The following is a 26,596-nucleotide window of genomic DNA, read 5'->3' on the forward strand; positions in this document are numbered from 1 at the left end:
TCCTGTACAAATGAGGGAGAGAAGTACCAGCTGGTTATTTCCGGCACTGTCGGGCCTTTATTCTGTTATTCTGACTATTGTAATATTTAGTTTCATGCCTCTTCCACCTTTGTTCCACCTTGGGAGGTGAAGCATCATCACAGCGATGGTGAGGGACCATCAGAATCTCCAGTCAAGTAAACAAGCAGGGTAAAGACTTCATGGAAAGAAAGTAGATGAATGAATAAGGACTCTCCAGTGTGTCTTTGTACTGTAGTCTCTGTGTGAAAGTGGGTATTGACTTCCACCGGTTTGGACTCCTGAAGTCCTGCTGAAAATGTACATGCACAAAAAAGCTGCGGAACAGTGGAGGGAAGGTAATAACCACCAAAAGTGGAAAGGGATTTTTTTTTTACATTTTGCCAGTAGAACCTCAGAATAACCTCTACCTAAGCACATGACAGAACAAATAAAGCCCCCCCTTCTCCACTAAAGCAATCAGTGCTGCTAATTCTGTTCTCTGTTATCGTGAATTGTTGGCCTTATTTGGCTTATGCAGTTCGCTTCAAGAGTTGATCTACTCGATCACCTTCCAGACTTTCCCTAGATGTGGCAACATTTTAAAAACAGCCAGATCTCTTTCCATCATTAAAATTTGATCCCCTGCTCCTGCATCATCTTGCTCTCCCACTGCGGGTCTTGTGCGCCCAGCATGACGGAGCAGCTCCAGACGGATCCGATGCTAGGGAGGTGTGAATAGCTGAAACGGCTTGTCACCACAGGGTCCACCACAGAAGAAGACAGATCACCTCCACTACTGTACGAGTCCCAACATCCTGACATCTTGAGCCTCCCTGCTTTATCCCAAACGTTTTTACAGCGTACACACATAAAGAGTACTTCCACATCAAATCCATGACTATGAGTACAAGAAAGTAAAAAAAAAACGTCCCATTTTCATCAAATGCTATCGTAAAACCCGTACTTTAACATGGCTCCCTCTGACGCTGGCAGCTCTCCTGGGGCATGATTCACACAAACATAAAACCAAAACATGTCGTAACTATTTATGGGACACACTGTGCTTTTTTATTTATTTATTTATTTTTTACTTTATAAGGAAGTAGCGAAGGTATCAGGAAGTGTTTTCCATATTTAGTATGAAATAATGCTAGTGCATGTTTTTCTGTACTTTATTAAGGACAAACCGCCTCTCATTCAACCTGAAACAGGATTAACTCAGCAGACGCTGGTCCTTTTATTGTTGCTGTTGTTTTTTTACTTGTTTCATTCCTGTTACCTTAGTTTCCCTGGTCTTCAATTCCAGTCCTCGTGGCCGGTGTCCTGCACGTTTTAGATGTTTCTCTGCTTCAGCACACCGTGATACAAATGACTGTGTCATTATCAGATTTGTGCAGACCTTGATGACATGCTGATGACGACCATTAATTAGAATGAGGTGTGTTAAAGCAGAGAAACATCTTAAACGTGCAGGACACCGGCACACGACGACTGGAATTGAGGATCCCTCCTTAGTTAATTGAAACCATGAATATATTCTGAAAGATTTGAACTGTCTATGTTTTAGTCCAGCTGATGACAAGGTAACTTTGTTTTTGCAGCTCTCTCTTCTTGGTTGTACAGAGTGAATGTGGTTTCTCACTGGGGGTTTCTACTCTGATCAACCAGCAGATGGCAACATTTTTTCACTTTTAGGAGAGGCTTTTTGGAGCATTCAGACTGTTAATGATGCTTCTCAGCAGCCCTAAACATCCTGAATGTGAACTTCAGATACTTGAATTCAGCTACAACATCCAACTATGTTTTTTACAATGCATGTTAACCATAACCTCCAGTTTTTAACTGAAGGACTGTTGGTATAGTTTAATGAAGCTGAAATAAAGCTGAAAGAGCAGAGCTGTGGGGGGGTGTGTGCATCTGTTCATTCATGCAAGCCTTCACAGTCTGTCCATGGGTCTATGCAGCGACTGAGGATCGACAGTAGAAGATTTCATGGTCACAGCATCCATCACCTCGTCCACATGCTGTCTCTTCCGTGCACGCACTTAACAGCACTGATTCAAAGGTTTACTCTGTCGAGGACGGCAGGTTTTGTGTATCAGTACGCTATTAATAGCTCCAGATGAAATGTCATTCCAGAAAATGACTTCCATTTTACACTTGAAGCTTTTAATATATATGTTATTTTTGCTGCTAAGCTGTGGGCTAACATGTGAGGATATCAGTCTCTTTGCATTCAAGGATCCAGAATCCCCAAGCCAATGCTTGCATTCAACACCTGCAGGACGGATGACATTCCCCTCAGCCTCAGCTGTTCTCTTTGCTCATCTGCAAACGTTAGCATGCTAAAGCACTATATGAATCCAATGAGCACGGCACACACTTGCTATGCAAAACATCAGAGTGTTAGCATTGTCACTGTGAGTCACTGACAGTAAAATTAAGCACAATGCACAAGTGAGCCTAAATATGGCTTTGCAGAAGGACTGGAATGGCTGTGAACTTGTTTAATAATGAGTGCAATGAAAGACTAATTTAAAAGCGTGCCTCATAAAATGACTTTTCTAAATGTTTTTAAAGATATGATAATAAAACAACACAGTTAAATATTTGTAATAATCCTATTTATGATATTTCAAAATAAGCTGTTAGTGGAGTCGAGCTTTTTCTCGTCACTGGCTGCATTCCTCATCTGTTTAGTTCATATTAACTTGAGTATAATTTTATCATTCCCAGAAGCAGCTGTCAGAGACATGAATTAAATAAACCCTCCCCCATATTTAGTGCCAAATATGTTGAATAAAAAAATGCTTAATATACTTGGATATCCCCCATTATCTCCTAACTCATCACTGTTCCATCCTGTTTTTCCTGAAACGCAAACTGTACATTGGTGAATAAACCCTGCACTAAAATTAGGGGTCATCCTATCTCCAGAAGTGTGAGGGCAAGACAGGAACTGTGCTGTGGTTTGCACTGGCTTTACTTTTCCAAGTAGGTATTTAAAGGGACTTCCCGGTGATAAATGTGGATCGCAGAGTGAAGTGGTGGTGATATGTACATCTAAAGGAACAGAAGTTTCCTTCTGGGTACTAAAACTCTTGCAGTTTCCGACATTTAAACCTTAATCCTTTTTCTTTTAACGGATGTGGTTGAAGCTCCAGGCTGAAGTTCCAGATTTCGATTATTAGAAGATGATCAAGTTGTTCCCTGAGGCAAAACCAAGGCCCAATATTTGAGAATTGTGGGTTATTGTATTTCCTGTATTATCTTTATTGCATCAACAGATACATCAGGGTTATATTATCATTGTTATTAACTTTGTTGTCTTGAGCATTTTTTAGAAACCACTCTGAGTTGCTGCTTTGACAAAAACAACAGAACAAAATCCAGTAAAGTTTCTGACTCATCTTCATCCTGGGAGCAAATCTACGTAAATGCACTTACTCAAAATATTTAAAAGTATAATTACATAGTTTGCACCTTTCATGTCCATTTGCCCCTGCAGGTTTGCGCCATGTTCAGTTGCCCAGCAACCTCCTTAATAAGCTGCTGGATGGGTCACACTTGAGGATAATTTGCAATTCAAGCTGTCATTATCACGCACAGATTATTATAGCATGCCCCCGAGCACCTAGAAAAGTCAGCAAAATCAGCAAATAAGTGAGAATCATAAAACGCAGGCGTTATTTATGCACGTTTAATGAAGTTAGTGCATACAAAATGTCCAAAAGATTTTTATTGGTGTGCTAATACTAGGGACCAGGGTTTCTTGTTATCTAGCTGTATTTAGATAATACCAACCCAGCTCTCAGCTTTGGTTTCATTTCTCAAGGGGAAGTGAGCCAATTTCAGTAATACTTTACTTTAGTCCATCATCGTAATTCCACATAGTGCTCAGAATGGGATTTGTGATTTTTCCTCTTTAAGGATCAAGACGAAGAGAACTGTAGGAAAGGATTTTAATGAATTTAATCCAGCATACCCTATCAACCTGAGAAAGGGTATCCTTAGCCACAAATATATATATATATATATATATATATATATATATATATATCTTCATCCCAGAAGATGAGCTCAGGGAGGTTATGAGCAACAACACAAACTCCTTTAGAAATAAATATTGGTGATGCTCACTTTGGGATGTTTAAATGTCTTAATGTGCTATTTTACGTTTCACAGCACTATAGCCCTAACAGAAATGACAACAATGATTATCTTTGGTTCTTTCTCTAGATACTGTAGGTCAATAATCTGTGATTGTGCTGCATCCAAGCAGCAAACCAGCTGAGTCATGTTTTCTAAACACAAAGGTGTGCTTCCCTCATACAAGCAGTGCCGCAGTTTGGCTGTCAATTGGTGCACTAATTTACAAATAGACACATCAGGGGACATAAAACATATTCATTTAGGCTCAGCAGCTCAGATTTAGTTTTAAAGGGGACCTATTATAAAAAAACACATTTTTTCTTGCATTAACATATATAAAGTGGTCTCCCCTCAGCCTGCCAACTCAGTGAAGGAGGAAAGCAACCAAATTCTGCAGTGTCTGTACAGCCGCCCGGATGATCCATCCAGTGTCATGTGACTTCTACGAGTCGTTCAGATTCTGCTCCTGTCGTGACGTCCCGGCAGGAGGGATGTGTGAAACCACGCCCACAACTAACTTCGCCGGCTGGAGCTTCCGCCATTTTTTCGTAGCGGTGTATCGTGTCATTCGCGTCATCGCGTCATATCAGGCAGCCAATCAGCACAGAGCCTCATTATCATAGTCCCGCCCACTCAGAATCCTGCATAGATAATGAGGTTAGAGAATGGGAAGATAAAGACATGGCTCAGAGGCTGAATTTCTAATTTATTTAGAAAAAACAATCAAAAGCTTGTTTTTAAGACATTTAAGGCCTGTTTAAAATAGGTATTAGATGCCATAATAGGTCCCCTTTAATTGTTATCATAAATGTTGCACCACAGATGGCTGTAGCTTGTTTTACCTTCAAAACCATGTAACATATTTTATATCTCTGCAGATCCCTGACTCAGAAAGAAAAATGAAATCCCTCTGTTGGGGGTTGGGGGTTATTGTGGGTGTTGGACCCTCATTGACTTGGATGCAGACCTCTGAAACACGTTTCAGGCTTTGGCCCTGCTGCTCTTATCAACCTTTCAGGCAGACATTTGTAGTACCAAACCCTACATGGGTCTCAACTCATACCGACGCTGCAGAAGTCTCACCGAACACATGCCAACCCTTTAAAAAACCCGCCCTTTTTAGAGTCTGAGGGTACGACATTGATATTTCCAGACTCTGTAACGGTCCTGTCCTGGCCTGTCCTGTCCTCCTCTGCATTGCACTTGTTATCTCTCAACATGCCTCACTTCTTTTAAATAAGAGGCCCTGCAGGAGGCAAAATGTTAGTGGGTCATCAGAAAATAGCCTGATAATTGACCCTGTCATGTAACGAATGTGAAAACCTTGCTAAGTGTCAGAGCCATACTAAGCCCTCTCTTCTCTGCTGGGTCCATATCTATAGCAACAGAAAACACAACGTGGTGCAACAATGGAAGCTTAAGCGCAATGCGGAGTACTCAGGGTGGACTTGATTGGACTGTTTTTGTTCTTCCTGTGATGCATATTTAGCATCCTGCAACCACCTGTGCCACTTTATCGAATCATGCTACACATGCCAAGAATTTTCACAACCAAACTGAGCCCTCAGTGGGAATACGGTGCAGAAATAGCAGCAATATGTGAGCTGGTTGGCATGAAAGGGACCTCTGTACAGATTGTGTTTATACAACATATTTCCATTAAGCAAGATAAGCCGGACAGAGAGCCGGGTGTGCTTTGTTTAGCTGAGGGGGGTCAGGTGTTACGTAATCTAGTCTGGTTTACAAGAAATACATTATTGCTAGGAAGCTGGTGGACATGTTTGGAAATCTTGGCTCTCGTTCAGAGAGATGGATGAGCACAGATGAGTTTAGAACAGCCATGAGAAGGAAATGTTTTCTGAAGTGGAGGTAAAGACTCTATTAGGCATGACTATAGTTTATGTAAAACTAGGTGCAACCAGAAGGAAACAGTTCATTTATTTCTTATTTTATGGGGGGGGGGGGTGTTATTGGGCCCATTAATACTATGACAGAAACATAATATGTTGTAGTCTTGTGAAATCAAACAAGATATTTATATTTGAAAACAATGTTAAAGGAACATCCAGAGTAAAACAACCCTGGGTCAATTAGTAGATGCTCAGGAGTTAAAACCTTTGTCAAGGGCTTAAACAATGTGAACATAATTAGTTTTGTGGTAAAGCAAGATATATTTTGACAGTCAAATATCCATTATTTTTAGCACAGGGGCCAACTGAGCAACAGTTACATAAACCGCTATTTTAAGTTTCTGAAAATACTTAAAAATGTCATTTCACTTAAGTGGCACTGTGGATAGGATTGCTACAGACAAACTGACATCATTTTAACATTGTAAGTGTTCAAAAGGTCTATGAAAAGGATTGTTTGCATAAACACCTCAACATGGTTGCCCCTTATAAAACTTATAAAACTTATAAAATATAGTTATTAAACTGCTTTGATTCAAGTTGTTTTGCTTAAAAATGTGGAAGTCATCTTCAGAAGTGAGAGATTCAACAACAAGTGCTCTTCAGTCAGAGGATTCTTCAGCTCCGTTCTTCAGCCACGGGACACCGTCCTGCCCACGGCACATCCATCTACAACTCCTTAAAGAAACTTATGTACGTATAGGTACTGCAAAATGTTGTTGTTTTTTGTCCCATGCCTTCGGGGACTGATGAAGCATTATTGAACTGAAAATATTTAACATGAACAAGAACCATTTGCATTGCATAGTAATTTGTTGTATGTGCAGACCTGCTAAAAATATCCTCCGTTGTGCTCCTGGTCCTAATGATTTCTGCTGCATCATGGAAAGCATTTGCAAAGAAATCCAACTATAGCAGGGCCTCATTGTATATTTAACATAGGACATACAGTACTGATGGCAATAAATAACGTTAAGATGGGCACACATCTGCACCCTCACGTATGAAGGATGACTGATATCAAAATAGAAATATATACATATTGAGTAGTAGTAGTAGTAGTTTATTTTGTTTTGGTCATTTACATTAAAGATATCTGCATATACACACTGTATATGTATACACACAGGTATATATATATATATATATATATATATATATATATATATATATATATATATATATATATACCAAAAAGGTATAGGCTGAAGCGTCATGGCTTATTTTGCCTTTCCTTTTTAATAAAAGGCAGACTACAGAAAAGGAAAAAAAAAGATACTAATAAGAAGAAAACGAAACGAACGAACAAAACAAAGAAAATGAACAAAGAAGAGAAGAAAATAAATGTGTTCACTCACGATTGAGGACAGCATAATTTAGACAGTTGGATATTTAAGCAATAGCTTGTCATAATAAATATATAGTTGGTAATAATTACGGTATAGTTTCTGTTAGCGTATCAAGATAATTTATATTAGTGTTCTATATTTATCTATTATTTTAGATTTACAATTTTTTTTTAATTTGTAAATTGAGCTACTTTTTTTTAGTTCCTCATTCAGGCGGTTCCACAGTTTCCTTCGACACTGATACATCTTGACATTTTATTTGAGAGAAAGATGAATAGATAAATACAGTATAGATCTTCAAATGGGTAAGATGAGGGTTGGAATCACATTTCTTTAGGTTCTGCCTCATTAAATGCCAGTATGGTGGTACTATAAAAGATAAATGAGGTCATATGTGCTGCAGCATATAGGGCTTTTAGGGGTTTGTTTAACAAGAGAGCTTCATCAGAGTCACAGAATGTGATGCAGCACATTCTCAAGAAAATACACAACCACTGGACCCATTTTACTTACTCGTTGCAACATCTGACAACTTAAAGGTAGGGAAAGCAATTCCACCTCACCATTTCATGTGTAATTCTATGATGGGGTGAGTTTTCTTGAACACATGAGCAACAAGGAAATAGCTAGCCCTCCGTGTGTTGTTGGTGTTTTATTCAAATATCAACAGGCGATAAAAATGGGAAAAAATCTGGGATAAAAAATGTATAAAAAGATAAAATATCAACAGATGCCACTTACTCTACTTTTAATGAGTTATCCACCTTAACAACTTATTAGAATTCAGTGAGTATGTGTTCAAAGAATAGATTTTGTTCCTTGTTTTGGCAGCTTGGCCACAGTTAAAGTGTGAGACTCCAGCGAACGTCGCCTGCTGACAGTCTTCATTGCAGCGCAGTCATCCATCACTTGCTCCATGGTGTAGTGATGCAGCACAAGCAAACCTCACTTATACGCTTCCACAGAGTTGGGCAGCTGCCGTATCGGCTGCAGCAAATTTAAGTGTTTGCAAACAACGTAAATTATATATAGGAAAAATTGTGCGCTTAAAATCAAGTTGTGCCCTGTCAAAAAATGAAATGTAGGGTTTTGCATTAAGGAGGCTGAACGTAACCTGACCAAACAAGATGAGCTGATTGATGATGAAGGTTTAAACAACTCTTTGGAAGATTTAAAAAAAAAAGAATCATAACAACACGGAGTATTATCTTTAATGCTTAAGAATAAGTGTACAAAATAATCCCTCTGAGCCTTTTAGGGTTTTGGCCCTCACTTGCTCTCACAGCCATTGCTTCTGCGAAAGCAAACCTCATCTGGTCTCCCGGTGCCCATCCTGCAGGACTAACTGATTTCAGCAACCTATTTTGAATTGATTTGACAGCAAAAGGGTGCAGGTCAAGCTGGGAGAAATGGAGAAGGCCAAGTGCTGGTGAGCATGGGAGTTTCTCCCTCAGTATATATAGTGGCCTCCTCCCAGAGCTCTGAGCAGTTGATATTCTGTGAGAGAAACGGGATCCCCACGGATGAAACAAGACCCTGGTCCCGTGTTTCATGCAGTCTTAGTCCTGGTCAAGCCCACTTCAGCCACCTGCTTCATCAGCATTTTATTATTATTTATTTATTTACGCTTCAAACTCCATAATCAGACATGGCATGTCCCTCCAAGCCATACTCCTTTTCTACTGCATCATGTTACTAGAAGAAGTATTTTCTCTTATCTTTCCCAAGAGGACCAGAGGTGCAGAGATGCTGTTTTTCTCCTGGAAGCTATCGTCTTTGTGCAGACAGCCCGTCCTCTTTCTGATAAGACCGCTGTTGTCACAAATCAATGCAGCAGGAAGCCTTCTGTGTTGCCTTTCAGCATCCGTGATAAACAGTGAAATGAGATGCAACCACGAATCAGAAAAGGTAAGGAATGTAGAAGATGAAGATTTAAAAAAGATATGAAATGTACTTTGATTTTCATTGCTTTTGCAGACCGCATGAAAACAAGGTATTGAATGCTTTTTCTCTTCATATACTGGAGAAATGTATTGCTTGTAAAAAGGTTAAAGTAAAAAGTAATCATTATTTTTAACAGGGGATTTGGTACAAAAGCAATATCCATTAAAAGCAAACTCTTCAAGGTCATAAGATGGGCAGAGATGTCCACTTAGTCATCAATTTCTTTAAAAGAATTATTGAAAGGCATAAGCACTTAAAATATTCATTATTTTTCTCTATTTATGAATTGGACAGTTTAATTGTCTAATTGTCTCTTGGAGACACCATTAAGTCTTGACAAAATGGCTTTTTCTGACACCCTGATATCTAATTGGCTGAGATGTAGCATCCCGTCAAAAGTTTGAAACAATTATCACTTCAGTTTTGCATTTCTCTACAGTCGTCCGCCACTTTTTCCAGACTAAAACTCATCACATCTTCTCCAGGAAAGACGTCTACGGAATCCCAATCACTTTGTTCCATTACAGTTGGATCCAAAAGTGTAATGTGACCCCTTCATTGATTCCTATGAGGAAACACTTATTCCTGCTGGCGCCCTCCCAGCACATAGATTGAATGTCCTGTTCAAGGACACTTCCCTTTAGGTAGTTGTGGCAACACATGTCAAATGCACACAATTACATTTATGTACCAGAACCTTCATTTCCTCGTTTTTTTGCCGACGTTATTTGTTTCATTAAAGCTCCCTTAAGATATTAAAAGAAGATGAGCTTTCCCCTCAAAGCTCAGCGCTGCTGTGATTGGTTGGAACAAAGGGGGAGGGGGGAAGAAGCACAGATAGCAAGTTTTTCCACTGATTAGAAAAGCCCAAACTTGAAAGTAAAAACAAGATGATCAAAAAAGCAGTTAAAGCCAAACTTCAAGTATATCTTTGATGTGTGTTTTACAGGCTAATTATCACACACGCTGGTCGTGGCACACACCAGCCATCTCTGCTCATTGATAAATCAAACCACGATAAAGCCTCTGAGCCAGGCTCTTTAATCCACGTTACAGCTGGTGAAGCTCTAGGTGCCGGGAGGTTTACCTTAATGCTTTTTGATGACCCCTGCCCCACTACCCTCAAACTGTCAATCACCCCGAGAGCAGAGAAAGGGAAGAATTATCATGAAATGACCTGTTTACAGACTGATTGTCCTTCTTTAATGATATGATGTCACATCATGTCATAAATCATCAGAGATTGTATAGATACGTTTTATTTAATAAATAACAATAGTAATTTTATTTTTTGGCTTGTGGCTGGAATAGTATGAAAAATTAAATGATAGTTTACTTATTATAAAAATATGCTGAAATTAAAGATCAACGTTTTAATGCAGCAAAAACTTAGTCCTGATTTTGTGTTTCTGTAATTTTCTGATACACGTTTCTGTCTGGGATTATTCAGGTTATATATTTAGACGGAGCAGTGGACTGTGTTGAGTGAAAATGGTTTTCCAAGCTCGTGCCTTGGGCCACTCGGTGACATTGATCATAGTGACACAATGGTTTTTGGTGCAGCGTCACCCGAGGGCTCAGTGGTGACATCAGCCGGTTCAGGCCTGGTACTTTTAAACAAGCTGCAACGTCTTAGTTCTTTGTTGTACTCTGGAAAACCATTTAGTCAAAGATGCAAAAAGAAATAATGATGGTTTGAAAGAAACTCTATATCAGAACTCTTCCCATCTTTTCTGCAAATGTATGTTTATTTAAAAACATACTGTTTTATTCCAAAAAGCTGAAAACTGTCAATTTTCAACATTTTAATCTTTGTTTTCATTTATCCTGGAGTCTTCCCTTTTCCTCTGGGTTTTTCCCCCCCTGCCTCAGTTCATTTAGGAGAACGTAATATCTAAAGTGTACTAAAACTCGTCACTTCTTACTTCATTAAGACACTTTTGGCTGTAAAAAACAGCCTAAAGCCCAAAATCTTGGCTCGTGTTTCCCTTTGGAAGTTTCTCTCATTCCCATTTTAATGTCTCTCCAGAGATGCTTGACAGGGTTCATGTCAGTCTAGACTCTATCTTGGGAATCTTAGTACTTTTACTAAACCACTCTTGTGTTTTCTGTGAGATGCTTAGCAAAATGAAAAGAGATGTCACTTTTATGCATCTCTCTTTCTATGCTGACAAGTCTCTGTGTCCAATCTGGGGAAAAATGTTACTGTGGAATGATGCTGGCACCTATATGTTTAACTGTTAGAGGATTTTGCTGTCACGTCTTTGAGTGAAGAACTGTCCACCCTGACTAAATAATGATGCCTATCTGCTTTAAAGTATGAATCTCCACAACCTCAGAATCTCATACATATTAAATCCTTCGTCCTTAGTTTGGCAACTAAAGTCTTGCAGCAGTTTCAAACGTATTTACTTGACTCTAAAATGTTTTTTTTGTCACCATTTTATCACAAAATGAAAATATTTGCGCTAGATAAATGTATAAAAATGCTCAGCAGAGCTGTACAGACACTCTGCACTTTAACTTATTTGACTTTCTAGACTTTATCCATCCTGAACTGTATTAAGCTGCGGGGCTCTTTGTTGTCCTGCAGCAGATTACTGCTGCAGCACCAGAAGGCTGCAGCTCTCCATCTCGCCATCATACGGACTTAAACAGATCAACCTGTCACCTCTAGTCTCACACTACGGCCCCAGCCTTTTAAAGCTGCATCTGGAGGGAGTGGGCCGGACTGTCCTTCCGTTGGACCAAATATTTATGCACAGGAGGGAGACCTGTGGGAGTCCAGGGAGATTGTTTCGACACCTGTTGATTCATTTCATGTTTATTGCTGGCCATTAAATGTGCAGGAAAAGGGAGGAAAGGGCCTTCCTAGAGTTCAGTGTGACAACTTTGTAAGTTTTGAGTCGGTCAGAATAACATGTACTTTATGCAACTATAGATTTTAGCCATGAGCTTTTTCATTGGGGATCCATAATCAAACTTAGCTGTAGTTAATCTACGGGCTTGCCCTGACATGACTGTTGTCTATCGCTCCAACTGCCCTTAGTGGGTTTCCAAACTGAGCCTGGAGTGTAGGCCTGGTAACCCGAGCCTTCCCTCCCTCAGCCGTCCTCGGTGCACTCGTTACTGTATGCTGCAGGTTCTCATGGACATGCTGCCCTTTGGAAATTCCCTGGCCGCAACCAATAAAGCCTGACGCGTAACACCGGTGATAAGATAGTATCACTGCACAGAAGATCATGAATTATCACCTTCAACTTTGATGTGATAGACAATTTAACCACGGGGTCCGCTACCAGTGCCAGGATGGGATCATATTGTGCACTGATCAGCAGATTCAGCAGACGATAAGTGACTGCAAAAGACTGCAAAAGTAAGACTTTCAGCAAAAGCATACAGGAGCCAAAATGCAAATCAGCAACGCAGATTTTAAATCAAAATCAGAAAGTTAAGATCTTCTCTCTTTTGATCAAATAAATCACTACTAATTAGAGCTAATTCAATCCAATTAGACTAAGTTAAGATCAGCCAGATTTCACTGTGACCCCCAGAGACGACGGGCTTCTCCGGTCTTTACTGGTAATCTCTATATCTGTCCAATTAGCAACAACCTCGAAGAAAAGCTAACACAATGCAGATTATGTCCAACTAAGTGTCTGTTCTGGAAATCCACTCAAGTCCAAAGCATCTGCTCTATAGTGTTCATTTACAAAAATACAGACCTTTACTGAAAAAGATGAATAAATGCAACATATTTACGATATTTAACGTGGTATGGTGAACAGCAGTGATTTTCTTATGTGGAAAATAGGAAGAATATAAATAATTTGTAGATATTATATTGCATGATATAATATAATTATAATATATAATATAATATAATATTGCACATGCAGACTACTGCATGCCTGCTTCCAAAGGAGAGATAAATATTGAGTCGTGTGCATGTGTGCATACACACAAACACACGCATATCTCCTGACACACACACCCACACCGCTTCACCAGTCTTACCTATTGCAGCGAAGCTTTTAGCCTCTGCAGTGGCCTCCTTCCTTCTCCTTCAGCCTCCCAGCTCAGATGAAGAGTTATCCTCTGTGTGAATGCAGCGACAGCAAGTGTCCCTTCTCTCTTCTCCGTCTCGTCCTCGGCCGGCCCCTCGTACAATCCAGGTGAACGTGATGAGCAGGAGAGGAGAGGAGTGTGTCCTTAAAGACTGAGGGAGCTGCTGCTGCTGCTGCTACTGCTGCTGCGAGTGTGATGATGTCTGTGGCTGGTGACTGTGAAGACTGACTGTGTGTGTGAGGAGGAGGGTGGGCAGAGGGGGGAGAGACAGGAACTGCCATGCAGATATCAGCCCTGTTGCGGTTAAATTTAAACCACCCTCCCTTCTGACACCTTGAGCCCTGGCCGCTCTTCCTCCCCAACAGAGTCAGACCTCTGACGGTACCATATGGTCCACGACACAAGACTGAGCCCTTGGGATTCTGTGAACGGGTGTGAAGAAAGGACAAACAAGGAGGATGAAAGGAGAAAAGTGTAGGTATTTTAGGCAGTTCTGGGAGAAATCTTTGAATTAATACTGAACCAAACCCAGTAATGTTGATACACATAATTATCTAAGACCACGTTCACACTTGTTGACTTTCAGCATCACAGATTGCGGGGCTGTTCAGACTACAGGATTTGAAGTCCTGAAGTTGCTGTCGTGTTCAGATTATGTGACTGGTTGCTGACTAAAGTCGCATGTCTAATACCTCAAGCAATTTCTCATGCAGACCAAGGCAGGACTCCCAGTTTTCCTGTTTAAAGCCACTGCAGTGATTTCAGTGACCACAAGGAGCTGGCTCCAAAAATGAGCCAATTTTCATAGATATATAAAGTAGAATGCAAGTTACAATTTTAGTCTTCATGATAAGATTTCACTTCTAGTCAGGATGTAGGAGAGGAACATTTTATGTACTCCATCTTGTAAAGTTAAATCAAACCAAGAATTAATATATAAATAAGGGCATGCTGTGTAGAGTGAAAAGCTGCATTGCAGTTTATGGTTCCAAACAGCTTAAAGCCGGGCAGACATTGCGATTGTCGGCTCTTTTTGAACAGATTTTCCAGTTGTGCGACTATTTTTTGGATCGGGCCAAATTTTGACCCAATCGTTGGTCGTGCCTCGTGCAGTGTACGTGGGGTAACGACGAGAGATTAACACCTCACGTCACGACGAGCTCCCGATCACAAATTATGTGCTCGCAAGAAAATCAAACGTGTTTGAAATCCTGGTCGCTCCTCGTGAAGGAATCGCACAGTTGAAGCAGCTACGACCCGATTGTTCTCATCCTTTCACAGAGAGCAATCTCTGATGTCACGTCAAAAACTATTATTTGTAGTTTATAGTGTTGCAATTTCACATTACAAATCATGTTTTAATAGCAGAAAAAAAAAACGTATTTCCCACGTCTGCCCAGCCAATTCCTTGTCCAACCACGACGTTGTCTAATCTTTTTTCATTTATCGCCACACAGAATGGCACAAATTGCTGGCAGTGCGTTTGTTTTTGCTGAGCATCTTCGGTGTCTCCCACTTCGGGGTTCCTCCTCTTCCACTTCTTTTTGACGTTGCAGTTCCAGTAACAGAAGTCCGACGTGAGGATTATGATCGTATAGTGTGAGCAGACGGAGCATCAGAGCATCGGGTCGTACAGTGTGAGACCATAAATCGTGGGCTGCAAACTTTTGAACTCAGCGATCTAGTCGTGCAGTTTGAGATGGGGCTGGATCAAACGATTTCAAATATCGCACAGTGTATGCCCAGCTTTAGTACTGCGTCGTACAAATGGAGCAACTGAGGCAAGGTGAGAAAGCTCCAACCAGACGCCAGGCTTGCACCTTCCACCTTTTTACACATTATTGAAGTGACCGCCATGACCAGAGAGAGCGTCCACTTTTGTTTACACTGCAGATGCATTGCATAGAGGGGTACACTTAAGACTTTGTTTAATGAATGTAGTGACATAAGAGAACAAATATCTGCTTTGACTGGATGACGCCTTTGCTATGGACAAATTCATTCATATGAAGTTCTGCCAAACTCAATGTTTTGATGCACTACCCAGGAATAGTACCTTCCTGAGATGCTTTGCAAAGGTGTTTACCATGCCTCACTTCCCATAAATGAATGGGATCCATGTAACGTAGGGTGATTTATCCATTCCATATAATAGGCATAGAGATCACACATTACACGATATCTCAGCGACTCTGTCCCCCAACTCAGCTTCAAACCACATTCAGTAAAACATGAAGGAAAGTTTGCCCTCCTCATGGTGACGTCAGACCATTCTTAGCTCTTTCATTTACTGTAACTTGAATTAGGGTTTGCTGACTGCTCCAGACACAGCATCCTAAATATCCATCACCAACCAAAGAAGGTCCCATCAGCGAGTGATTTAAACTGCTCACACGTAACAATCAAGTCCCGGCAGGTGACCACCGACTGCCCAGCTATTTGTGCCTGAATACTCACCAAGCTGAGCAACGGGGTCAAAATTGTGTCGTCTGAAAGTGGCCCAACAATGGACTCTAAATAGAACATTTAAATTATAGGGCGACAGCTGGTTCCTACATTACCCATAATGCAACATAAACACTGATATCCTCACACTGCTGGCTGATGTTGTATGTTCTCTTCTTTCGTGCTTTCTAGTGACATCACTGGAGGTTATTGGTCCGTGTATTTCGCGTCCATCCGTTTTTTATTTTGAAATGACAAAACAAAAATAGAGAAATAATCCAAAATAATTTGTTCCCCATCTTTTGTTTTGATAATAAAAAACTGAAAACGGATCGTTATCCATTATCCGTTATCTGTTATCCGATTTCATTGATGTGTTTGAAAATCAAAATTGGGAATTAAAACAGCGAGTGGAAAACTCTTTTCTCTATTTCCTATTCGTTTCCAAGGATACTGGATACTAGGATTGGACAAATGGGGGGATTGCACATGCGCAGTAATAAATTAAGAAAGTTGTTTCTCGTTCTTTTGTTGATCAGATTGAAATTTAACAGTTTTAAATTTTTTTAATGTTGAAATGTTTAATGTTTAATCTGTAATCTGTCTTCACTCCGTCATGAAACTGCAGTGATGTTGTGAAAGTCCGTTCAGCTGCAGCGTCCAATCCCCGCCCCCCCACCACGTTGGAAACGAATAGGAAATAGAGAAAAGAGTTTTCCACTCACTGTTTTAATTCCCAATTATGATTTTCAAACACATCAATGAAATCGGATAACAGATAACGGATAATGGATAATGGATAACGATCCGTTTTCCGTTTTCCGTTTTTTGTTATCAAAACAAAAGATGGGGAACGGATTATTTTGGATTTTATCTCTATTTTTATTTTGTCATTTCAAAACAAAAAACGGATGGCCGTGAAGTACACGGACCGTTATTGATCAAAACATTAAACTCCCCCTTCTAAAATACTTCTCTGCAGGATTTCTAGAGGAGTGGACTTGCACCAGAATAGTTGCCTCATACATTAAGCTGAAGCTCCTTTGCAAGGTTCAAAAACAAACTAGGTTACTTTGTGTTGCAGTGGTTGAGTCAGAGGCAGCGTCTTTCTCTCAGCAGACGTCAGAGCTGCAGCACAACTATTGTTCAGTTTCTAATGGTGCGCAGGGCTTTGATTTAGTTTTTTTCTTTTCTTTTGTTGTTGAGGCTCATTCTTACTAGACATGAAATATATCAGAGCAAAGTAAGCACATAAAGACTGACCTGTGAACATGTGTGTTTGTGTGTGCACGAGATTCAGTCAGAGCTCTTCAGCTGTCAATAGTTGCTCTCCTTGACAAGCAGCCATAAATTTCCCTGCCGGCTCCGTCTTCCTTCACCTCAGTTTCACCCCAGGTGTGTATACGTGTGAGAGAGTGTGTGTAGATTTGCTTTTGGAAATAAAACCATATTTTAATGCTTCTCATTTCAAACCACCCTTTGATCAGTTTAACATTAATGAAAAAAAGGGGAAATGATTTTAGCTCTCCTACAGTGAGGTGGTTTTGTCTTTCATGTCTCTACAGCAGTTTACATTTAAGGCTTTTACATGAAATTGTTGTGGAGAGGGGAAACAATTATACAAAGAGAAAATGACGTTTGAAACTTCTTAAAACGCTTCTTCTCAGCCTGCAGTGGAAGAAACAACGTTGACTCAGCAGTTCTTTAGTCTGTGACGCACAATTTTGCCTCAATGTTAGGGAGAGAGAGAAAAAACACACATTTTGACTGCTGTTGTCATAGGCAACAATGATGACTGAGTTTGCCTCAAGTCTTGCCCGACAGTGAGACTCATTCGTACAGGAAAAAGGCACATCCTGTGGTTATGGAAAGCTTGATACACTATTTTAGAAATATCACATTCATCCGGGTCTGCATCAGGTAACCAGAACAACCAAGGAGATTACCGAAAGTCCTAAAATTGGTTTAAGGCCTGTCCAACGATGCTTTATTAATACTTGAAAGACGTGAAAACCATCATCTTCTAGAGAGAAATATGAATGAAAATGATCAGCAGAATTCACAGCAATGTTAGGTGGTGATAGAAAGAGCATTTCCATGCACAAGATGTAAAGAAAACTCAAGGATTTTGGACCAAAAAATGATATAACCTTAAAAAAAAAAACATTCAAACAATGAGCATATTGATTGGATTCTGGAAGAAAATAGTCATGTGGTCTGTTTTTATTATTGTATGTTTGTTTTGTTTTATTTTAATTCCTTGAAATTGAGGATATTATTCTACACTACGGCATCAATTCAACTCCACATATTTATTGCGAATCAAAATCCAAAATTTGAGAACAAAACCCAAGAATCTGCAGCCAAGAAATCCGAATCTTTAAACGAGGGCGCAGTCATCTTTCTCAGTTACACTTTTCTTTTCTCCACATCAGTTCTAGAACAAATGTCTGTTTGAGATGTCTCTCAGTTGCATTGTTTTTGTGGTTCTGAAATGACTGTCAAATTTGAAAAAAAAGCACAAGTAAGAAAGATTGCTTGAAAAGGGAGATGGTTTGAAAATGATGGCGAGAAAAGAAAAGTGTAACTAAGAATGATGATTGCACCCTCGGTTAGAGGTTCTGATTTCTTGGCTACAGATTCAGAGTTTTCATGCGCAATACATTTGGCACGGATTGACGCCATAAAATCCCCAGACCGTACTGACAAGACTGATGACGCTCAGATTGTGAAGGAGGGGGATGAGGGAGCATGAAACATCATATTCCCAGATGAACAGATGGGCTGTAATGTAACTCTGTCTCCCCCCGGTTCAGCACTGCAGGACCACATCTGACCATCAACTTACACAAACTGCAGCTAAGATTATAGGACACGGATCACTTGTCCCTGCGGTTATTTCAACCGTCCTGTCTGAACATTTGACCGATACGACTCATTAAAGACAGGATACACAGCACCTGAAGCAGCTGCCACTATCATAGTACCCTTGAGATGTTTTTTAGGGCTGAAGTTCACACATCTGAGTGCTAGAGATGGAAAGAACGCTTCAACAATGTGCATGGACCTTTATGGCACCGGAGCTCTTAATGCACTGATATGGCACTGACCTACTGGAACCAGGTGCATTAGACAGAGTGATGTGTTTTGAGATGACAAGCTTGTCCCTGAGCATTTTATTTGTCTGCACCTTTAAGAAAATCTGAGATTTCCCTGAGCTGGTATGCACAACACCATCCACCCTCCAAATCCACAAATCCTGCTCAGAACTTCATACACAGTGTATTTAAGTGGTAGCAGTGAAGGATGGGATTTCCTATTTCATGGTTATTCCTTTTTATTGTTTGTTTTTTCTTTCCTTTGTTTTGAGAACATGTTAAATTGCTCTGCAGATTACATTTTGACTGATTCCTACCTCCATTGAGGCTTGCTAGATTGTATTTATCCTCTCAACAAATCAATGCTCTCAGCCTCAAATGAATTCCCTTTAGCCTGACTTTGCTGACAAACAGCAGTATCAGACGTGGACTTAAAAGGGGTTGTCCTCATTATAGATTGTACCTAAATCATAGCTATTGATCATCTCAGTTTAATGGTCAATCTTAGTTCTGTTTGTCGATGTGCTGGTGTATGTTCTAAGCTGTGAAATAATGGAGTGGGATTGGTTATGGATTTGTTGTTCAGTGCAGACAAGGCAAGAAAAAAATCAAACCCAAATGTGTGTGGCTTTAGTTATTACCAGCATTTTAAAACGTATTCAACAACGTATATACGGTTCATAAGCAATATGCTATGAAGCTACATTCTTTCGTGGTGAATATGTTTCATGTTGTCAAAACGGTTTTATCCAAAAGAAGTTTGATGGTTGACCAAACTCTAGTGGAGTTGATTGAAAAGTGAGTATAAAGGACTGATAAATTATTTACAGAACATGCCTTATTGTGTTTGGATCAGTGTCAGGGTGGTCTTCTGCATGCAGTAACTTTACACTGCTTTCTAATCACAAACATCTCATCATTAACCTGACTGACAGCTCTGAGGGGAGAAAAATGCAGAACCTCAAGCCTCCACTAGCAGAGGTGTGTGTGTGTGTGTGTGTGTGTGTGTGTGTGTGTGTGTGTGTGTGTGTGTGTGTGTGTGTGCGTGCGTGCGTGCGTGCGTGCGTGCGTGCGTGCGTGCGTGCGTGCGTGCGTGCGTGCGTGCGTGCGTGCGTGCGTGCGTGCGTGCGTGCGTGCGTGCGTGCGTGCGTGCGTGCGTGCGTGCGTGCGTGCGTGCGTGCGTGCGTGCGTTAGGGATGGGCGATCTGGACAAAAAAATGTATCACGATAATTTCTGGCATTTATCCCGATAACGATAAAAAAAATACCAATACAAAAAGTGTCATCAACGGGAATTTATTTGTCTTTCTTTCTTTCTTTCTTTCTTTCTTTCTTTCTTTCTTTCTTTCTTTCTTTCTTTCTTTCTTTCTTTCTTTCTTTCAGGCTCATTTCTTTCTTTCATTCTTTTTTTTCAGGCTCATTTAATTCTGTCTTTCTTTCTTTCTTTCTTTCAGGCTCATTTCCTTCCTTCCTTCCTTCCTTCCTTCCTTCCTTCCTTCCTTCCTTCCTTCCTTCCTTCCTTCCGCGTCGATTTAACACAGAACCATAAATCAGCTTTACACAAAAACGTTATCAACGGGAATGTATCGTTTTTACCGCAAGATGACAAATTCTTACCGTGGGGAATTTTTTTGACGGTGTATGGTGAACGGTAAAATATCGCCCATTCCTGTGTGTGTGTGTGTGTGTGTGTGTGTGTGTGTGTGTGTGTGTGTGTGCACACCAAGGAAAAAGAGTTTCACTTAACCGTCATTCAGTCACCAAGATGTTTCTGTTGTTAATTGAAAGGAGACGTCTGAAAGGATTAAGAAAGTATGAAAATGAAAGAAATACTAATTAACAAACCAGAAGCTAATTTACTAATTTACCATTTAGACTGAGTGTTTGAAAGTCCAAGAAGTCATATTGAGCACACTCCTGAGCACAGGGAGTCTGCTCTTGATCCTGGAAATGGTAAATAAACCCACAGTCTGACCACAGCCCATTACTCAGCCCGTTTACTGAACGTGTTTTTCTCAAGTGTTTTTACGACTTTGTTCAACACTATCACCCAGTTCTCCAACAAAGTTGCTGAATGGACTTTGTGGTGGATTGTTTCGTCGAAAGAATAAAGTGATCCAGCCAAACAAACCACCGTGCACGCCATTTTCTTTTAAGCACTTGCTACTGTTTTGATTTCCATTTTTGTGGCTTCTTCTTCATCCTGTTCAGGGTTGCAGGGGCGATGTCTCTGTGTGTTTTAGATCTTAAATGTTGTGTAAAACCATAAAAAGTCTCATGTTGTGAGTAAAATCACCTGAAATTGATTCTGCATTTTCAAAGGTCCTTTGACGACTCTTCATGGACAAGTGCAGGAAATGACATTGTGTTTTTTTTATTCCTCTGGGGCAAAAGCTCTCCACCTTTCTCACCACGATGGCAAACATCCATTTTCCATTAGTCTGTCACTGGGTGAGAGCACCTGTGCTTGCTGTTTTATCAGTCCCTTTACGGCCCGTCTGCTCAGCCCGTTCAATACGCTGCATGTCGGGCTGGTGTGGATGGCCTTTTTGGGACAATTCCCTGTGCAACAGAGAGCTGTTATAGAAATGAAAAGACCAGCGAGCTTTCAGAAGAGTCGATCTGGCTTGAGTGATGTCCTCGAGCCTGAATAGTTAATGTAAGTATGACTCAGTTGTGCAAAATTGTCTTGCATCACAGTTGCCTCATTTGGAAGAGTTTTAAAAAGAAGAGACAGGAAAAACTTCAGAATAACTTCTCAATTCATTCATTATTGAGAGAGGATTTGTTTGTTACCTGACATGTAAAACCAAGCAAATGTTTTCCACTACACTTTGCCAAGACGGAGTCATAAAGCCCCCGTTTATCTCACACACAGGCACACACACACACTCTCTCCGAGCCTCTTCTTCAGCATCATGGGAGCGGGCAGTTTAAAAACAGAAGTATTTACGACTCAGCACTCTCCTCTAGAGTTCCTGGAGCTCCACTGAACATGTGGCACTGGCAGTGTGACACCAGCTCAGTTTAAAGATAGACGGGTTCCTGCTTCTGCCTATTTTGTATTGGGGTCTCCACACCTGCTCGTCTGTCTGTCTTGTGCTGTGAGAGCATGACGGGATATTTTCTAAGATAACTTATTCAGCATATGTGTAATCCAATGAACGAGACACACGACGGCTTTTTGTTTGCTGCTTTGCTTGTTTTTCTGGCATCAGATGTTATATCTTAGTGGAGTTCACAGGTGTGTGCTCTATATGCTTCTATATTCTTTATAGTGGGGGAAAATTGTACTAAAACAAGTTGAAAAAACCTCCTGTTAGTGAATAAGAACAGAATGGGATTTTGTGAAAATAACTATCTGCATTTTTAATTAAAGATAGGATAATAAAAAAATCTTGATTGCTTAAACTGATAAATTGTATTCGATTCTGTAAACATGGAATAATAATTGTGAGCACTGAGATAAGATTTCCAGCAGTTTGTAGTGTCTTCATTTGTACTTTACATTTTTTTTTACATTGCCTCAGATTTCTTCAGTGTTCACTGTAATGTGTGCTTAGTCTCTTTTTTTCTGAAATGGGCAATGACTTTCTTCTGAATGTAAAGTAAAACAAAGCAGATACAATCTTGAACATTAAATCGATTCAAAGGTCATGGAAAATTACAATTAATTTCAACTAAAATGCTCTAAAGTTTAACTTTAAACTTAAATACTTTGGAATGATTACTTGAAAAATGTACCAAAATTAAACAAACCTTTGTACATAAGTGATGCTCAGTAATGTCTGTATGTATAATTTTTTTTTAAACACACACACACATACACAATAGATATAATAGTTATTATAATTAATGAACGTCATTCTATTTTGAATTTGCATTTTTGAAAAATCCATGTGTTTTTACCTGTTTAAACGACGCAAAAACGTCAACACGTGTTAAAAAAAATCCAAACCATTTGCCGGCCTGTGCTGAAAAACCTGCTGTGCTCTGTCTCCATCTAGTGGCTGAAATAGGAAACGCAACCAAGTCTGAATGCACAGCTGAATCCAATGATGCGGCGATGATGAACACGCAGTATTAATGAAGGGGAATGACTGCTCACATTTCGGATGAGGTACCATTGAGAGTGTTAAGAAACAGCTTCACGGATAGCCTTTTTTTCATGTGGTAAAAAGGTGTTGGAAGGGAGTTTTCTTTTTTTTCTCCGTTTTTGCCAAAAAAGAGGGGAAAAAATTTGAATATGTCAGCATGCCATTCTGACATTTTGAGGCGCATTAGTGGTGTAAATCTAATACCTTCAGGTCGGCAGCTGCCCCGGACCCCCCCTGCAACAGTTGTGAGAAGGATAAGTTTTAGTGATGCAGATTTTGGGAATAGTAAGGTATGTGCATTATTCCACAGCAGTCTGTTATATGTGCCTCTTCCTTTTTTTTTTTTATTATTCATAAAATGAGTTGCATCTTTATGCAGACTGGTGCTACAAATCAAGAAGACCAATATCGGGCACTTTGTTGCAGCCATCCTGAACCAAATGAAGGTACTTGCGGTCTGTGTGGTTTTCTTTTTAAAGTGAACTTATCATGATGAGCTTGTTGAGCTGCAGTGTTTCTTTTTGCTTCCAAAACCAGATGCCCCCCTCTCCATGCTGAAAGGGATGAAGGGGTATCAGTTGACCCAGAGTGACTTGGAATTTATCAAACGTATGAAAGAGGAACAACTTGTTAAAAAGCTGCAGGTAAACTTGACATGTTCCAGACATTTTACTGCTGACATGGAAACATTCTGATGGATGGATAATAAACGGTCCTCAGGGAGACCAGGAAGAGGTGCAGAGGCTGCTGAAAAATAAAATGATGGCTTTGGAGCTGGCATGGGCGTCCACGGAGAAGGCACAAGCTGAACTCGGCAAGGTGAGCTGCTCCGAACTGTTGTCAACATGGAAGGCATTGCAGGAGGCCGCTATGAAAACATCTCGGTCACGTCTCAGCACCTCAGTGCTGGAAAGCAGTGATCCAAAAGCAACTTGTTTCTTTTTATTTAGCTGGCGTTTGGGTGCCCCTCATGTTCTTATCATAAATGACTAGGAGTGGGTATTGGGAAGGACCTCACGATACGATACGCATCACGATACTTGAGCCACGATACGATACACATTGCGATATCCCGATTATTATATTCTACATAGTTCACCGAAAAATTTTAGAATGCATTACACATCTTAAAATCCAAGTTGTATATATGTACATCAGATGATAGTGATGGATCTTAAAATCCGAGTTGCACGCTCATCAGATTATAGTGACAATTCATGGGACAAACTGAGTCAAAACAATGTTTTATTATAACTATACAAGCTAAAGTTACAACTTATTTGTATATGTTTTTTATATTATTTACATCATATGAAATTAACATTAAATTTAGTATGAGGTTGCTTTAATTATGTGGCAAATGATAATAAACACAAGAAAGATGGGTACTAAAACCAAGGACAGGCACAGTGATCAGTCAGTATAGATATAAATCCATAAATAAATAAACCTCTGTCCATTATTTTTCATTTTTTAAGGACAGGCAATTGTGTTATATAAAAAATAAATTATAAAATGAAATTAAACCTGAGCTCAGTGCAGGGCCCTCCCGGGGTTGGTAGAGAGTGGCAATGCCCAGGACTGTCACTTAGGTAGGAGCACTGGGTGATATAATGGGAAAAAGATCGGGGATAATAAAAAAAATCGATATTCAAATTTTGAATATCGATATTGAATCGGCTGGAAAATTATTGCGATATATTGCCATATCGATATTTTTGCCCACCCCTATAAATGACTGTTTAAAAATCTGAATGTGTAACAGCACTTGTTGGTGGTTTAGACTGACGCATGAAATATTTAGTTTGTTGCTCAGGAAACTGTCTGAAAACAGGACGGGTGATAGCATAGATTAAACAACTCCAAATGTGAGACGTCTGACCATGCCAACTGTAATCTGAAACATGGACTTGTGTGCAGAGTATCTGCAAATGAAATGTAACTGTCAAACTGATCCTCCTGCGTGTTTTTACTGCATTCCCCCCACTGTCAGATCCCATCCGGCGAAAAACTCACCGAGGGGATCAAGATGGTCATGACATCACCACGGATGGGGCTCACAGACGTGGACGCCAAGTCTCCTCTGTCCATGGCATTGGTGACTATAGAAAACTTCCAGACCGCAATGAAGGAGAAGCAGAAAGACCTCGATAATCATAAGCAGATGCTGGAAATGTAATGTTGTAGCTTCAAGAACCTCAGAACTATTAGTCTCAACACTGATCAGCGTAGCTCAACCTTGCTGTTTGAATTGGAAAATGACCCATCCGTGTCCATGTTTTTAAGGTTGAAGCAAGAGCCTGAAGAGACGGTGAATTTTGAAAAAGAACTTGCCATTGAGCAGGTAAGGTTGGGTCCAGCTTTAACATTTCTATTTATTGGTTGTAGCTGATTACTGTTTTCTTCAGCTGATATCACAGAGGTTGAAGCAAACGTTGTCTGACCTAAAATCTGAGGCTCGACTAGAGGTGAGAACCTGGTCTGATTTCATGTTAAACACATTAATTTGACTGTCCAGTAACCACAGGGTTTTGAAGTGTTTATTATGGTTTCACAGGAGGAGTATAAATCTCTGCAGATGAATACTTTGAAAGCACCAGCAGATGATTTGGAGCATGCACAAGCTACAACAAGCGAAGTGGAACGGTCAGGAAAGGGAAGAAAACGGAGAGCTAAAGAATTACCAGACACGGCAATCAAAGCTAACTCGACAAGACGGAAACGCGCAGACAATCAGATGAAGGTGAAAGATGATCACTCGGATCAGATCAAGAGCAAAGCTTTGGAGGAGACGCAACACACTGGCCCGAGACGGTCGAAACGAATTGCCAACATGCAAATACAAAATAAGTAGGCTGACTTGTGACTTGCACTGTGTCTAGAGTTTTTATTTTTTTGAATAAATTATGTGGATTTCATGTGAGTTCTGATTTACTTTTTTTTTTTTTGCATGGTTAAGTGTAGTACTGATAAATGCAGATGGGCACAATGTGCTTCAAAATCTGAGCTGAAAGTTGACTAATGTAAAGGGGGGAACGGGTGAAATGTATGGACCTGTTGAGCAGAAGAAATTTAATTTGATCATTGTACAACTGTAAATGTAACAGATGCTGATCTAAATGATTTGTAGTTTGTATCAGCTTGGGATCACAAAGGTAAAGGCTGAGTGTTTGCCAGTAAAATATTAAGACAAGTATAAGTAAAATAAATCCTGAAAAAACACCCTTCAGGTGAAAAAGACTCCCTGACGTGCTGATGCATCACTTTAATTTTCACACTGACTCTTGGGAGCTTTAGCAGAGTAACCTTGTCAATCATACGTGACGTATAGGTCTGAAAACCGACTAAGAAAAACATCCAACAGTCGTCATTCGTGAGGAAAATATGCTGACATTCGGAATGCTTCAAGATTTCAGGTTACAAATTGAGTTTGAACAGTCAGACTTCGGTCATTTGCCAGGGTTGGCTTCACAAATGACTGCAGTCCTAACAAATGTAGTACGATCTCTAACAGCTGAACTTGTTATATTTTT

At 40.1% G+C, this 26,596-nt stretch overlaps 2 protein-coding genes across 2 annotated transcripts in view; one reads left to right on the top strand and one right to left on the bottom strand.

The window, feature by feature from the left end:
- The window catches only part of filip1l (filamin A interacting protein 1-like), a 71,442-nt gene extending 57,825 nt beyond the window's left edge, over nucleotides 1-13,617 (bottom strand). The window contains exon 1 of the mRNA XM_061716185.1: nucleotides 13,373-13,617. The gene's annotated coding sequence lies outside the window, so the exon portion shown is untranslated. The remainder of the gene's footprint in view (nucleotides 1-13,372) is intronic.
- A 9,839-nt stretch (nucleotides 13,618-23,456) lies between these two features.
- LOC133425322 (uncharacterized) lies at nucleotides 23,457-25,970 on the top strand. Its single transcript, XM_061716113.1, has 7 exons — nucleotides 23,457-23,509; nucleotides 23,601-23,707; nucleotides 23,784-23,882; nucleotides 25,057-25,238; nucleotides 25,350-25,407; nucleotides 25,472-25,531; nucleotides 25,621-25,970. The coding sequence occupies exons 2-7, from the start codon at nucleotides 23,615-23,617 to the stop codon at nucleotides 25,915-25,917; spliced, it is 789 nt and encodes a 262-aa protein (XP_061572097.1). The 5' UTR covers nucleotides 23,457-23,509; nucleotides 23,601-23,614; the 3' UTR covers nucleotides 25,918-25,970.
- Nucleotides 25,971-26,596: the final 626 nt, after the last annotated feature.

The sequence above is a fragment of the Cololabis saira genome, chromosome 24, assembly GCF_033807715.1.
Source record: "Cololabis saira isolate AMF1-May2022 chromosome 24, fColSai1.1, whole genome shotgun sequence".
NCBI classification, from domain to species: Eukaryota; Metazoa; Chordata; class Actinopteri; order Beloniformes; family Belonidae; genus Cololabis; species Cololabis saira.